We start from the raw sequence: 12,965 nt of genomic DNA on the forward strand, positions 1-12,965 counted from the left end.
GGAAGGTTCCGTACGCCTTCAGCATTTAGTCATGCCAGCCACATGGCCACGGAGACATCTTCGGACAGCACTAGCTCTTTGGCTTTGTAATGGAGATGAGCACCGCCTCCTAGAGCCAGAAACTACTAGCACATAAGACCTTTTACTTATGAAGACCTTAAGATGCGTTATGGCTTCACCAAATCTTTCTTTTCCTCTGAAAGAAAACTTGAAAGCATTCCCCCCTTCCCCATTTAAGTGAAGGAACAAAATTGCAGAAGAAATTTTCAACAAAGCATTAGTGTTGAAATGTTATAATATTAATATTATAGTATTAATATAGAATTCTGAAACAGCCATCCATAATGCCAGGCCTGTCAAACTGGCAGAAAGGCAAAAAAAACCTATCCTGATATGTCACAATATGGCCCAATGTGTCATTATAAGGCCTGTGATGTGATCGGGTTTGATACCCTTGGATAATGCATTAACTGACTGAATGTGAGAATTCTGAACATCATATAGCTATCCCTGTTGATCATTATTTTTCCTTCTCTGAAAAACCATCATTTAATTTTCTTCAAAGACTTGAACCAAAAGGCAGGACTTCTTGCCCTCTCCAATTCTTTCAGTACCCGTAGAAATGCCTCATTTCTCTTTTCCATAGCATGTACCAAAGATACAATTTGAGGAGCGGGGATTTCACAGCATTTTTCAAGGCTGATCCAGTGCCTGTCTATGGTGCATCTATCTACATTTTCAGAAAGAGGGGCCACATACTGAGATTCAATGAATAAGTCATCTTGATAGATGGACTGAAACAGATGTCAAACTAGAGTTATGCTTCTACCAGCCCATCACACAAAACAGCCACCTAAGATGCACAGGCTCTCCTATCAGTACCACTTTGAGAAGATCCTGGGAATGATAGCTTGTGAGATGCCCTCAATCCTTCAATCCAAGTATTAATCAAATAGGACACTGCTTAATCCTCCCCACACACATTCATCTGCAAAGTTGCTAAACTACCTACCTATACACTATCTCAACTTGCGGTAAGTTATTACCACAGCAGAATGAACAAACTAGCTTAAGAGTTGGCAGTGATCGTTACTCGCACACACTAAAGTTCCAGGCTTATTCCATGCAATCTGAAATCCACAATAAAAAAGACTATAGCTGATACATAGGGGCATACATGCCTGCTTACTTCACTGTCCAATGTTCCTATACCTAATACTAAACTGACGCAAAAAAAATCTGATCTTACCTGTTTCAACCATAATTTTATTTCATTTTTAAATATACATTATCTTCTTTGCCTCAAATAAGAAGAATCACAGAATCCAAATGAAGAACATGACAAGCTTGCTAAATCAAACTTTAAATCACAGTGACAGACGAGATGAATTATAATTCTACTCTATCCTCCCCTGGAAATTTCTAAAAGGAGCACATGCATGTATATCACGCCATATTGCATAGTTTATTGAACTTACCCTGAGCATGGGTCCATTCTGGAATACATGTGGTTCATCACAAACTACACAATATTCATTTAGCACAGGTATCCGCTGCTCAGCAAATTCAATTGTCTGAGAACAACAGAAAAGAGAATAATACAATCTGCTTAAAATAATTAATAAGCAGCTCAACCTCCTCCAAGTTTGTAAAACTCATCAGGCATTCTGACCTACCTGCACAAGAAAGCCGTGGTCTCTTATTGGAACACATTTTGCACCATAATTTGGCTGTTTAAAAACAAAAGAAAAAACTAACATCAGGAATGCTGTAAATTGAATATACATAAGCCTTGATATAATTTAGTATTACCTATAATATAACGATTCAAACTAAATAGTATTCAGTTCCTGGAGGACATTCAGAACTATTTGCTATTTCACTGGAATTCAGTTGCATCTTTTTAAATAGTTCTCTACCCAGTGCATTCATTTATCAATGCACATGGGGAAGAAGTGCAAAATAATTCATTTGCAAGAGAGAAAAAAAGTGAAAACAATATGTCCTTTTCAAAATGCCACTTCAATATTCATAAATAATAAAACCCCAAGAGAAACTTAAGACCAACAGGCTGGCGTTTCTGTTGCCTGGTCTCCTATTGATACAGAGCTATCAAAAAAAATAAAGTCCTATGCTAATACAGTACCTGCTGTGAACAGCTTTGAATACATAAAATCCCATTTCATTACCACCATTGTTAATTAAAAAATTCTTGGACTTATTGAGAGTTTGGAGTTTGGTGAAAAGAACCAGTGTCTTAATACAGAATAATTTCCTGTCCTCTCCTGTCCTGTCCTGTCCTGTCCTGTCCTCTCTTTTCCTTTCCTCTCTTTTCCTTTCCTTCTTTATATTGGAACAACACAACCTGAAAGAAACCTGAAAAGCAAGGAGATATCAACGTGTTCAAAGAAAACCAAATGCAGAAATGATGACAACCTACAAATACAGAATGAGGAGGTATATCCCAATCACCTTAAAATGGTCTATAAGATCACTTGGGGGTGGGCAGAGGAACCACAAAAGAATTTGTGGAGGACATTATTAGGATAAGAACACTCCTGTTAGGAAGTGGAACACTTTAAGGTTCTTGTGGTATTCTCTCATTTCAGCTTTTCAAACTAATGTACTACCTCAAGTTTGCCCTGACATTACTATTCTGACTTTATGGAATAGTAATACGTATATATTATTGGGCCACAGTTGAATTAGAAGCTGTCAATATTCTATTAGGGATACAAAGACACTATTCCCTGTATACCAACATCTTGGTTTGTTTTATTTATTTATTTATTATTTATTATTTAACATGTTAGCCAGGGATCACCGAGGTGGCTGGCTGCCTCTGTGAAAGGAATTTTTCCGCGTGGTGTTATCTGTATGCATGGGACGCCTGAATGCTGGTAGGCAATCAGGGAAGCTGCTTTCTTGTCCCTTTTGCGGTTTATTTGCTCACTGGAATCGAACTGCTGAGCTGCTTACCTCAGCAGTATGCAGGCCCAGCATCTTACCACATGAGCTCCCATGGTCCCTCATCTTAGTAGTAATTAGTAGTGATTCTAGTATGGATTACCCAGCAATAATGTATTTCTAGAGAGATCCTTCTATTATAATTGAATACAGATTCCTGAAGTTCCCTCCAAGGCTAAATTGCTTTCTCTTAGCTGACTGCCTTCCAGAATAGTATTTCTCAACCTTAGCAAATTTAAGCAGTCTTAATTTCAACTCCCAGAATTCAGGGAGTTGGAAGTCCAGATGTCTTAAATGTTGCCATGGTTGAGAAACATTGCTCCAGAAGAATGACGTTTCCATTCACATATCCTATACACACTAATTGCCACAAAGAAGTAATAGTTTAGATCATGGGAATTTAAAATTGGATTGTTTAGTGTAAGACATGATACAGATTATTCAATGATCATTTCTGCTTTTATTGTAGGAAAGGTGGGCCATTTTATTTTTAGTACTAAACATTTTCCATTATATCCCATTATTCCCAAGAATTATAGTTTAATTCAGCAAAATTAGGAGTATCAAACTCAAGGCCTGTGGGCCAGATTTGGCCTGTGAGGTGCATAGAACTGGCCCATGAGGCCACCCTTCAAACAGCGAAGGACCTGCCCGCGGTGCCTCTGCCAGCGAAAACGGAGCTTGTGAGGGTCGCATGTGACCCACCTGAGCTCTGTTTTCACTGGTAGAATGCTTGTGCCATCACAGGCGCCCTGACACGACTGATGTCAAGCTGGCTGCGCCCCCTGTCCATGTCCCTGGCCCTCTGAGGTCAAACACAACCCTGATGCGGCCCTCAATGAAATCGAGTTTGACACCCCTGGTATAGATCAAGGACTGGTAATTCAGGGAAGGTTATCTATCAATCCTGAAAGTAATAATCAAATAATTTTCAATGAAATTAAAATGAAGTTTTAAAATGTGCAAAAAAAACCTCATAAACCAGCCTCTCCCATAAAATCTCAGGTCATTCATCAGCAAAAGTAAACTGGGCCATCATACTGAATTCTACAGTAATGCTTAAGGCTTACAATGTTTACCAAGTCTGTGGATATGTAGAAGGAAAAAAACATTTCTACTTTTCTAAAAGTTTCAACTTTTTTTAACGTGGTGAAGTTCCCTGAGCTTTAGCGGAATTGGTTCACACACCAAATTTATGAGCAAAGACACTCTGACTTCCTAGACGCTTGTGCATTTAACCATTCTATGTGGGAAGAAAAGAAAAAGCTCACAGAAGAAAACCGTTTACGCACAGCAGATGGCGATGGCGAAGATGTGGATGGTGTTAAGATACCAATAAGCCCTGAGGTAAGAGAGAGTCTCCTGCCCTCTGTTATTGTGGGTTCTTTGAAAAGTTCCATTTTAGATGATTTGGGGGCACTGGAATAACTCTTGCTGAGTAACTTGTGGTTCTTCAACCCATCTAATTCATCCATCCTAAGATTACTGGAATAAGACCTGCTTAAAAGTTTGTGGGGCTTCAAAGTACTGTTGTGCTCACATCGCATATCCCCAGAGCATGGTCTATTCAGCAGTTTGTGGGACTTTAACGTGATGCTTTCATCCTGCTTGATGGTTGCCGAGCAAGAGTGGTTCAACAGTTTGTGTGACTTAATGGTCATTGTATGTTCAGCCCTAGGATCACTGGACAGGGAGCGACCAAAGGTTCTGTGAGATTTTGCCACACAGGAGTCCTCAGATTTAACTGTGCTAGAACAAGTCCTCCTCAATAACTTGTGGGTTTTTGAGATACCATCTTGTTCAGGTTTCAGCTTTGATTTGTTTTTCCCACAGCCTGGTGGAGGATAACTTGGCGACCTTAAAGACAATCAGAGAGAAGAATTAATTAAGCGTACATGTAGGCCCTAGATAACTATGAGAAACTCCAACATGAACATGCTTTTCTTCAGCTTCAAACTGTAGGTTTTCCATATAACCAGTGTCACCAATTAAATCAGCGGCCCCCAACCTTTTGGGCACCAGGGAAAGGTTCCAGTGAGAGAGGTTTTTCCGCTGACAAGAAGCAGGTTGGTTTCGCATGCTGCCTACATCCCATGGATAGGGTGTCACTTGTTTGTGCGGCCCAGTTTCTGGTATGCCATGGTCTGGTGCTGGTTCATGGACTGGGGGTTGGGGACCCCTGAATTAAATGATAAAATTAGAAGCACTGGCTTTGATGCAGGTTTAAAACATATAGCAATGAACACATATACACACATCTCTTAATTTTTGATAAATTTGTGGAGCTAATTGTTATCGGATTTGGCAAGAATATAAACCTAGGAACATCAAAAATTCATTCAGTTGCATGCACTGAGTGGAAAATATTTCCCCAAATTTAAGATAGTTTTTTTGCATTATTTGTTTGGAACTTGCTGCATATAAAGTAGATGGAAGGTCCTCTGATTGGCTTATGATTGGTTGTGATGATAATGAGATCAATTAAAATAACTCTACGAGCAGCAAATAAGTTGGCAGTCCCAAAACTATAATAGGTGCCAGATTGTAGAAAGCCAAGCAGCGGACTAACTAAATAGCTTGCAATTGTTTTAAATATTTGTGTGTGTGTGTGTGTGTGTGTGTGTGTGTGTGTTCACATGTGCATGTGCGTGAGTCTTCAACTCAGTTTTAACTTTTAGTGGCTGCCTGGACTCTTTCCTGCAGTTTTCTTGGCAAGATTTTTGGAAGTGATTTCCATTACCTTATATTCCTTGAGCTGACAAGAGAGTGACTAGCCCAAAGTCACTCAGTTGACTTCAAACCAAAGGCAGGATTAGATCTCAAGGTCTCCCAGTTTCTAGTTTAGTGCCTTAACCATTACACCAAATTGGCTCTCAAATATTTGATAGTGAATACTCACCAAGCCTCTAACTGCAGTTTGTTACTTCAACTAATTTATTAAATAATAGAAATGAGACTTAGTCTTCCTAAGTCAAACCAATCACTCATTTAAATCAATGATAGTAGAACGGATAACATTAAAAAAGTTCTATCTGCTCCTGTCCTTTGTAAGCTATATTGATTATTTTGTCCAATGCCTTTTTTCTAAAATTGATGTTGAAACATTGGCTCTACAATATATCTTACATAAAGTCAGTGGTGGGATTAGTGCCTTGTGAGAAAACCAAAAAGGATTTAATTGTCCAATTAACTATCGTATAGGGATGGAATTTCACCTAAAATACATGCAGGCATACATACAAATTCCACCTGGTTAATCAATTCATAAGACCATCTAAAATAGCCCTACTACCCCAAAATAAAATGTTAACAGAATAACAGAAAGGGACCTTGGAGTTGGAAGGGACCTTTGAAGTCTTCTAGTTCAACCCTATACTCAAGCAGAAGACCCTATACCATTACAGATAAGTGGCTGTCTAGTCTCTTCTTAAAAGCCTCCAGTGATGTAGCATCCACAACTTCTGAGGGTAAGCCATTTCACTGGTTAATTGTTCTCTTTTAGGAAATTTCTCCTTAGTTCCTCGTTCTCACCTAGATTAGTTTCCATCCATTGTTTCTTGCCTTGCCTTCTGGTACTTTGGAAAATAGATTGATCTATTTTCCAAATTTTAATTTTAATTCTAAATTTGTTAAAGGTGAAAAGCTGAAAAATCTAGCTTGTGGTGGAGCTGTAATGGAATTCTGAGACTAGGTGCTTTTGAAATCTGGCACAACCAGAAGAGATTAACATTATTTGTTATATCTTCTAATGGGAAATAACCTTCTCCAAGGCAAGAGAGTATTAGAAAGAGGATCAAAGGCATCAAGGAAGTCCTGCCTTATCTTACTCACTGACTAATGAGAGCTAAAATATAAATTCGATAATCTAATCTTTCTCTTGACCTGATTAATGAGACTATGAAAAACTACCCTTTTGAGTTATATACTGCAGTTGGGAGACTGGCACAAACTGTTGGGGTTTGATACCAATGAACATCTCTCTCAAAAACTGATTGACTGCAGTGGTTGCTTTTATAGAGAGAAGCTAATGATATTTTTGCTAATGATATTTTTTCAATATTTTGGTGACACAAAAAAATCATACAAAATCAAAATCCTAGAGAAAGTGTATAGGGCTCTCCACATTTTCAAACTAGCAAGCCTTTTTAAACTGAAACAGTATGATTGAGTGTTGTAGAACCACTGATAAATTAATTTGACCAAGTTAGTGACTGTGTTGTGGAAAGAAAAGTCACTAAGGATTCCAAATAACATTACAATTGTCTGACTTTCAGTTAATCGGTGGAAAATGATGTTTATAAATTATCATATAGATAATATAGTAATTTCAAAAACATGTTTTCAATGTTTACTTTGTAGGAGGCAGAAAAGAATTTTTTTTTAAACTCTGTAAAATAGAGAGAAGTGATGCAACTTCTAAAACAGGGGTGTCAAATTAACATCTTCACGGCGGTGTCACCTGATGTATCAGGGCTTCTTTCCCCTTCACTAAACTGGGCATGGGCATGGGAAGTTTGACAGCCCTGTTATAAAAAATCCTTAAAAAAAAAGAATGGGTTGCCTGATTAATTGAAAACAGCTTTTCAGTTGGATGGTATTCAATTCATTAAACAATTAAATTACACAGCTGCCTTAAAAGTTTGTTAAATTGAACGAACAAAAGAGTAGAAACGAGGTGCTTCACCAATTATACAAATATCTATGTTCAAATATGAACACAGCTTAATAATTATTTCATGGTTCTGTGAATTTTCTCCATCAAGACACTAAGCAGATCAGCAACCCCCCTAGCAGTAAGATCTTACCAGATACAACTGAAAAATTACAAGTGTATTTTTTGTAGTGTCTACTATATTTATTGTGCTACTAATAGATCTCTGCAAGGCAGTGAGTGAAGGCCAGGGAAGAAAATCGCATGATGTGGATCTGCAGAACTTATTCTACAAAAAAAACAAACAAACCTATATTTCTCTTTAGTTGATGTGTCACATCTCTAGACAGTGTAAATTATTCAGGGACACACACACACATTGGTGAACACACATTTAAAATAAAGGGAACTACTGAGATATTTTGGACACACAAAATTGCATATTTTTTGAGATCTGTGAATATAATGAATATTAAAGGCTATTTTAAATTGGCCTAGAATTTCTAATAGCATAGGGAATTCCATTACAGGTATACTTTTAAAATCAAAGAGTTAGAATCTAAATGAAATCAGCTACAAAAACTGCATGTAAATCAATTTCTTTGGTTGCAGATTGTGTGTCTTGTGGGTGGGAGATGGCTGGTAGGTATTAAAAAAAAACCTGCAACATCTTCGCAGAGTAAATAAAGGTAAAGGTAAAGGTTCCCCTTGAACATACATGCTAGTCATTTCCGGTTCTAGGGGGCGGTGCTCTCATCTCTGTTACAAAGCCGAAGAGCCAGCGCTGTCCGAAGACGTCTCCGTGGTCATGTGGCTGGCATGACTAAACACCACAGGCACACGAAATGCTGCTACCTTCCCACCAAAGTGGTCTCTATTTTTCTACTTGCATTTTTACATGCTTTCAAACTCCTAGGTTGGCAGAAACTAGGACAAGTAACGGGAGCTCACTCCATTATGCGGTTCTAGGGATTCAAACCACTGAACTGCCGACCTTTCTGATTGACAAGCTCAGTGGCTTAACCACCGAGCCACCGCGTCCCTACAGAGTAAAAAGGAATGGACAAATGATTATTTTCTGTGCGGCATCAGTTCAGCCTTTGAATATAAATGATCTCGCACTAGGAAGTGTCAAGTGGAAGATACCAAGAAGAATGAGATTTTAGCTGTGATCCCCTCCAAATTATCCCAATCTATTAATAGAGACTCCAATTTGGGGTGCAGAAGTGAGATTACATCACCTTTCTAATACTGCTAATATTTATTTTCTTTGGAAACAACATCCAGAGAAATATTCACTAAATCAGAGAAGAACAGATAGAGGTGCTTCTTACTTCTCATTCACCCCAAACATACTAGTCTTCTACATTCTGGAGGCATTATCCAGGTTTGATCAATGGACATGAACTGTCACATTCTCATGTAGCAATTTCAGGATACGTCAAGGAATGAGCCTCTATTTTGCAAAGAAACTGGCAGTGCTTTTATCATATATAAAGAAGAGACGTTTTGGCAAACATCAAAACTGTTCAGAAATAAACACAACTACCAATCACTCCCGTTACACTTTCTTTTTCAAAAAAAAAATCAACAGACTAAGTGAACTATATTCCTTTTCTTTATCTGGGAGGCCTTGGGAGCAAAAAAATGCAAAATTAATTGCTAACAGAATGCATGGCAAAAGTTTTTTTAAATCCCAAGTTGGAAAAAAAAAGTCATCATGCTTGCGCTGAAAGTATGTAACAAGATTTCATTAAACCGTACAGCACAACTATCTCTCTTTTTTGACAAGGCAACAAGGTACACACATATCTGTATCACTTCCTCCTACCTGCGCAATGTAGAAAAGATGTGCAGGGGAGATTTCACTTTCTTTTCTGACAGTTTTTTGTTGTGCGTACTGTTTGATTTTTCTTTGCCATTTTTCCATTGCTGTGTAACAAATGTTTGCATAATTCTGCAAAATATGAAACAAACAAGTACTCTGAGAATCTGACTGGATAAAACAACCAATCAATCAATCTATGTAGTGCATGCATACCTTACCCAGAATGGAAATTTAAGTCTAAATTGACAATGGGAGTCCTAGAAATCTATGTTCTGTTTCAAACTGGATTAGGTTGATTGAACTGAAATGTTCTCACTGTTATACTTTCCTAGCAACCACTATATTTAGCTTTTATACTAGAAGCTAGTATAATAGTCTAGAATATCAGAAGGTATTTTAACACATCTACTGTATGCTCAAAGCTATCTGCAACTCTTTCAGCAGTTGGAGAAACAAGGAGAGAATTCAGAAAGGAGGATGCAACTTGCATTGTAGTCCATTTAATCACCCTTAATTTATCTCCCATGCTGCTGAATATAATCTATGGATAGCATTCTTGCAAATGATAAGGAATGGATTTTTCACTTTTGTAATCTATTCTGCAGGATATCACTATACTGATATTTCCTACAGCTTTCCATTCAAATCCTCACAGTTAAAATATCCGAAACCCCCATTCCAAAAAGTAAGAGGGTTCCTGTTTTAGGTCGATAAATAAGACAGGATTCTTCAGATCTACTTTTCTGTCTAAAGCATAAAATTCATAAATTTATCTCAAAGTGGCCTAAAAGTCTTGGCTTCTTAAATTTTTCAAGAGACCAACTCTAAGAAATACAATTTACGAATCGCCGATTTAGCTTTTGGGTTTGTTCATGCCCAAAACATTTGTATAAGATTGACCTTAAATATCCATTCATAAATTCTGAAAAAATAAAAAGACAAAATTATTCCAATTTGTTACAGTCATGCAAGGCATTATAATAGTCAAAGATAACTATTGTTAATATGGTTTATCTAACTGGAAAAAACTGCAAAAGAGTAATTTTTTTTACATAGATTATAAAACGAAATGGTAAATCTTGGTGCATTTTTAAGGGCTGTCAGAAACATTGCTAGAGTTGTTAATAATTCAAAGTGCATTTACTAGAAAATACTGTAGCCAGAAACAATACCTTGCAACTAGAAGCTAATACTTATGCATAACACATTCATGTCTCTCTTTGGGAAAACTTACTTCTTTAGCTGATGCCCCAGTCCAAATCTTTCTTTAGTAGAGATCTGAAATACATCAATGGTGGGCACTGTAGAATAAAAGATATTGTTGAAAAAACAGGGGCAAACATGTTGTTTAAAGGTTATTATTAATTGTAGTTTATGCTATAGTTGGGCAATCAAGGGCTCTAAAACACGAGGTGCTCCAATTCTCATTCAAAGATGCCCAGAGTACTCCAAGATTATAGTTCTAAATTTGGCAGCAAATATATATATATTTTCAGTAGAATTTTTAATCTTATTGGGGAGAAATTGATTGGCGGTTGAACTAGCCTCCCAGAATAATGCCGATTTGCTGTTCCAGGCTGCAGGGATTGGTGCTGCCCATCGCTGCTGCCGCCTCTGTGTGCCCCTTTTTCGGCCTCTGCGCATCCCGTTTTCGGCCTCCACGCATCCCGTTTTCGGCCTCCACACACCCCATTTTAGGCTTCTGCACATCCTGTTTTTGGCTCGTTCCAGGCACTGCCTGGAATGGGATGAAAACAGGGATGCGCGGAGGCCAAAAATGGGGTATGCAGAGGCACACTGATCCCCGCAGCCTGGAACAGCTAATTGGCGGTATTCTGGGAGGCCGATCCAACCGCAAATCAGCTGCTCGTGCTAAATCAGGCTGAGGCTGAAGCTGAGCAGGCTGTTTGCTGTTTGCTGCAAGAAGGCAAATTGCTGGGAGGCAGAAGCAGACTTTTTTTGTTTGTTTGTTTTTTTCCCCCAAAGCTAGGTGCGTCTTATGGTCTGGAGCATCTTATAGTGAAAAATATACGTCTCTGTAAGACAAAACATTATTTTCCAATCTGAACTCCTGCTGAGCCATTTCCAAATACTGAAAACCTTTTAACCTTGCCCTTCTGATGAAATTGCTACATCATCAGAGACATTTTCCTCATTGCTCCCAGAAGCTGTTAAAAAAGCAACCACCACCAAAAAAGGAAAAACCCCTAAAGCCTCTAATGTTTTCCCACTGCTGTTATATGAGCAGAATGAAGTACTAGATACGATTAAGGTAAATGATGTATTAGAAAAAATACTTAGAGCTGTGCATAACAATGGATTAAAAAAATTCCTGTAGCTTCCATGCTAGCAACTTTTTCCAGTAGTAACCACAACACATCTAGACAGCTCCAGTAATTTCTGGAACTGATTTGGAATAAGTTGCTTAATTGGACTCCACTCAGACAGGTGCTGAATCTCATACCCATTTTATACCCATTCCAATCAAATGAGAAACTCCAATTCCTACAATCTTAGTGCTCACAAAGCAATACCTCCTCTTCTCACTTTATTTGTAGGATAAAGCTTAAGAATGAGTGATGAGAATAATTTGCAATGATGTGTCCAATTCAAATTTGCTACTGAAACCAAGCAAATTATTCTAAGTTGAAATTTTGATCATAACTGGAATTCAGTTGTCCTAAAGGTGCTTTTTCAAGAACTCTGAAGAAGCTTCTTGGATGAGAAGCAAAATGTCTTCAAAGAAAAACCAGAAAGTCCAGTTGCCTCTTGGGACAACCATAACTTGGATGACTAGGAATCTCCATGGAATTCAGTTGGTTGTTTATCTAGGAAAGTTGTGGTCCACAACATCCTCAAATCTGACCACATTATTGTAGAGGAGAATCACTGGTCCTACCACAATACTGAACTCCTTAACTATGTCATTAAGTCAGGTTCTGATTCAAAGAAGAAAGAATGGCCCATAGAAACGTCCTGACATTTATCCTACATGGACCAGATTCTCCAGGCAGATTGATTTACAACCACAATTGGGGTGAATTCTTCTGTCCTTAAGCAATGCAATCATGAAGTGAGATGTGCCCAATTTAATGTTCTTTTTTGCATAATCATTAAGCAAACCACCCCAGTTGTTAAGCAAATCCAGCAGCTTCTCTTGACTTTGTCAGAAGCCCCAGGGAAGACCTGTAAATGGCAATCATATCATCATGGGACACTGCAACGTTCGTAAATATATGCAGGTTGCCAAACAGCCAAATTTTGACCAAAGGCACACTGCAACAGTAATATGTGTGAAGACCCTGTTGTAACATTGAGTGTTCATCAAATAAATGGAAATGAGTTGAGGATTACCTGCAGTTGACAAGTCTCACCAATTATGGAAGTCTTGTTCATCAGAGCAGAAATTCCAAAAGTGCTTCTTCAAGAGGCAACTGGACTTTCTGATTTTTCTTTGAAGACATTTCTCTTTTCATCCAAGAAGCTTCTTCTTGGATGAGAAGTGAACCGTCTTCAAGG

The 12,965-nt window shown here is 38.1% G+C and overlaps 1 protein-coding gene across 2 annotated transcripts in view; it reads right to left on the minus strand.

Moving 5' to 3' along the window:
• The window catches only part of PARP8 (poly(ADP-ribose) polymerase family member 8), a 174,677-nt gene that overhangs the window by 37,141 nt on the left and 124,571 nt on the right, over positions 1-12,965 (minus strand). Inside the window, exons 11-15 of one of the 2 annotated variants that reach the window (XM_026716400.2) lie at positions 10,681-10,747; positions 9,450-9,575; positions 4,239-4,824; positions 1,677-1,730; positions 1,479-1,574 (exon numbers count right to left, since the gene is read on the minus strand). In XM_026716400.2, the coding sequence (XP_026572185.1) occupies positions 1,479-1,574; positions 1,677-1,730; positions 4,239-4,824; positions 9,450-9,575; positions 10,681-10,747 (929 nt within the window). The remainder of the gene's footprint in view (positions 1-1,478; positions 1,575-1,676; positions 1,731-4,238; positions 4,825-9,449; positions 9,576-10,680; positions 10,748-12,965) is intronic. The other variant, XM_026716407.2, reaches the window with a different exon arrangement.

This window comes from Pseudonaja textilis, chromosome 2, assembly GCF_049901715.1.
Source record: "Pseudonaja textilis isolate UNSWEBS1 chromosome 2, rPseTex1.2, whole genome shotgun sequence".
Classification (NCBI taxonomy): Eukaryota; Metazoa; Chordata; class Lepidosauria; order Squamata; family Elapidae; genus Pseudonaja; species Pseudonaja textilis.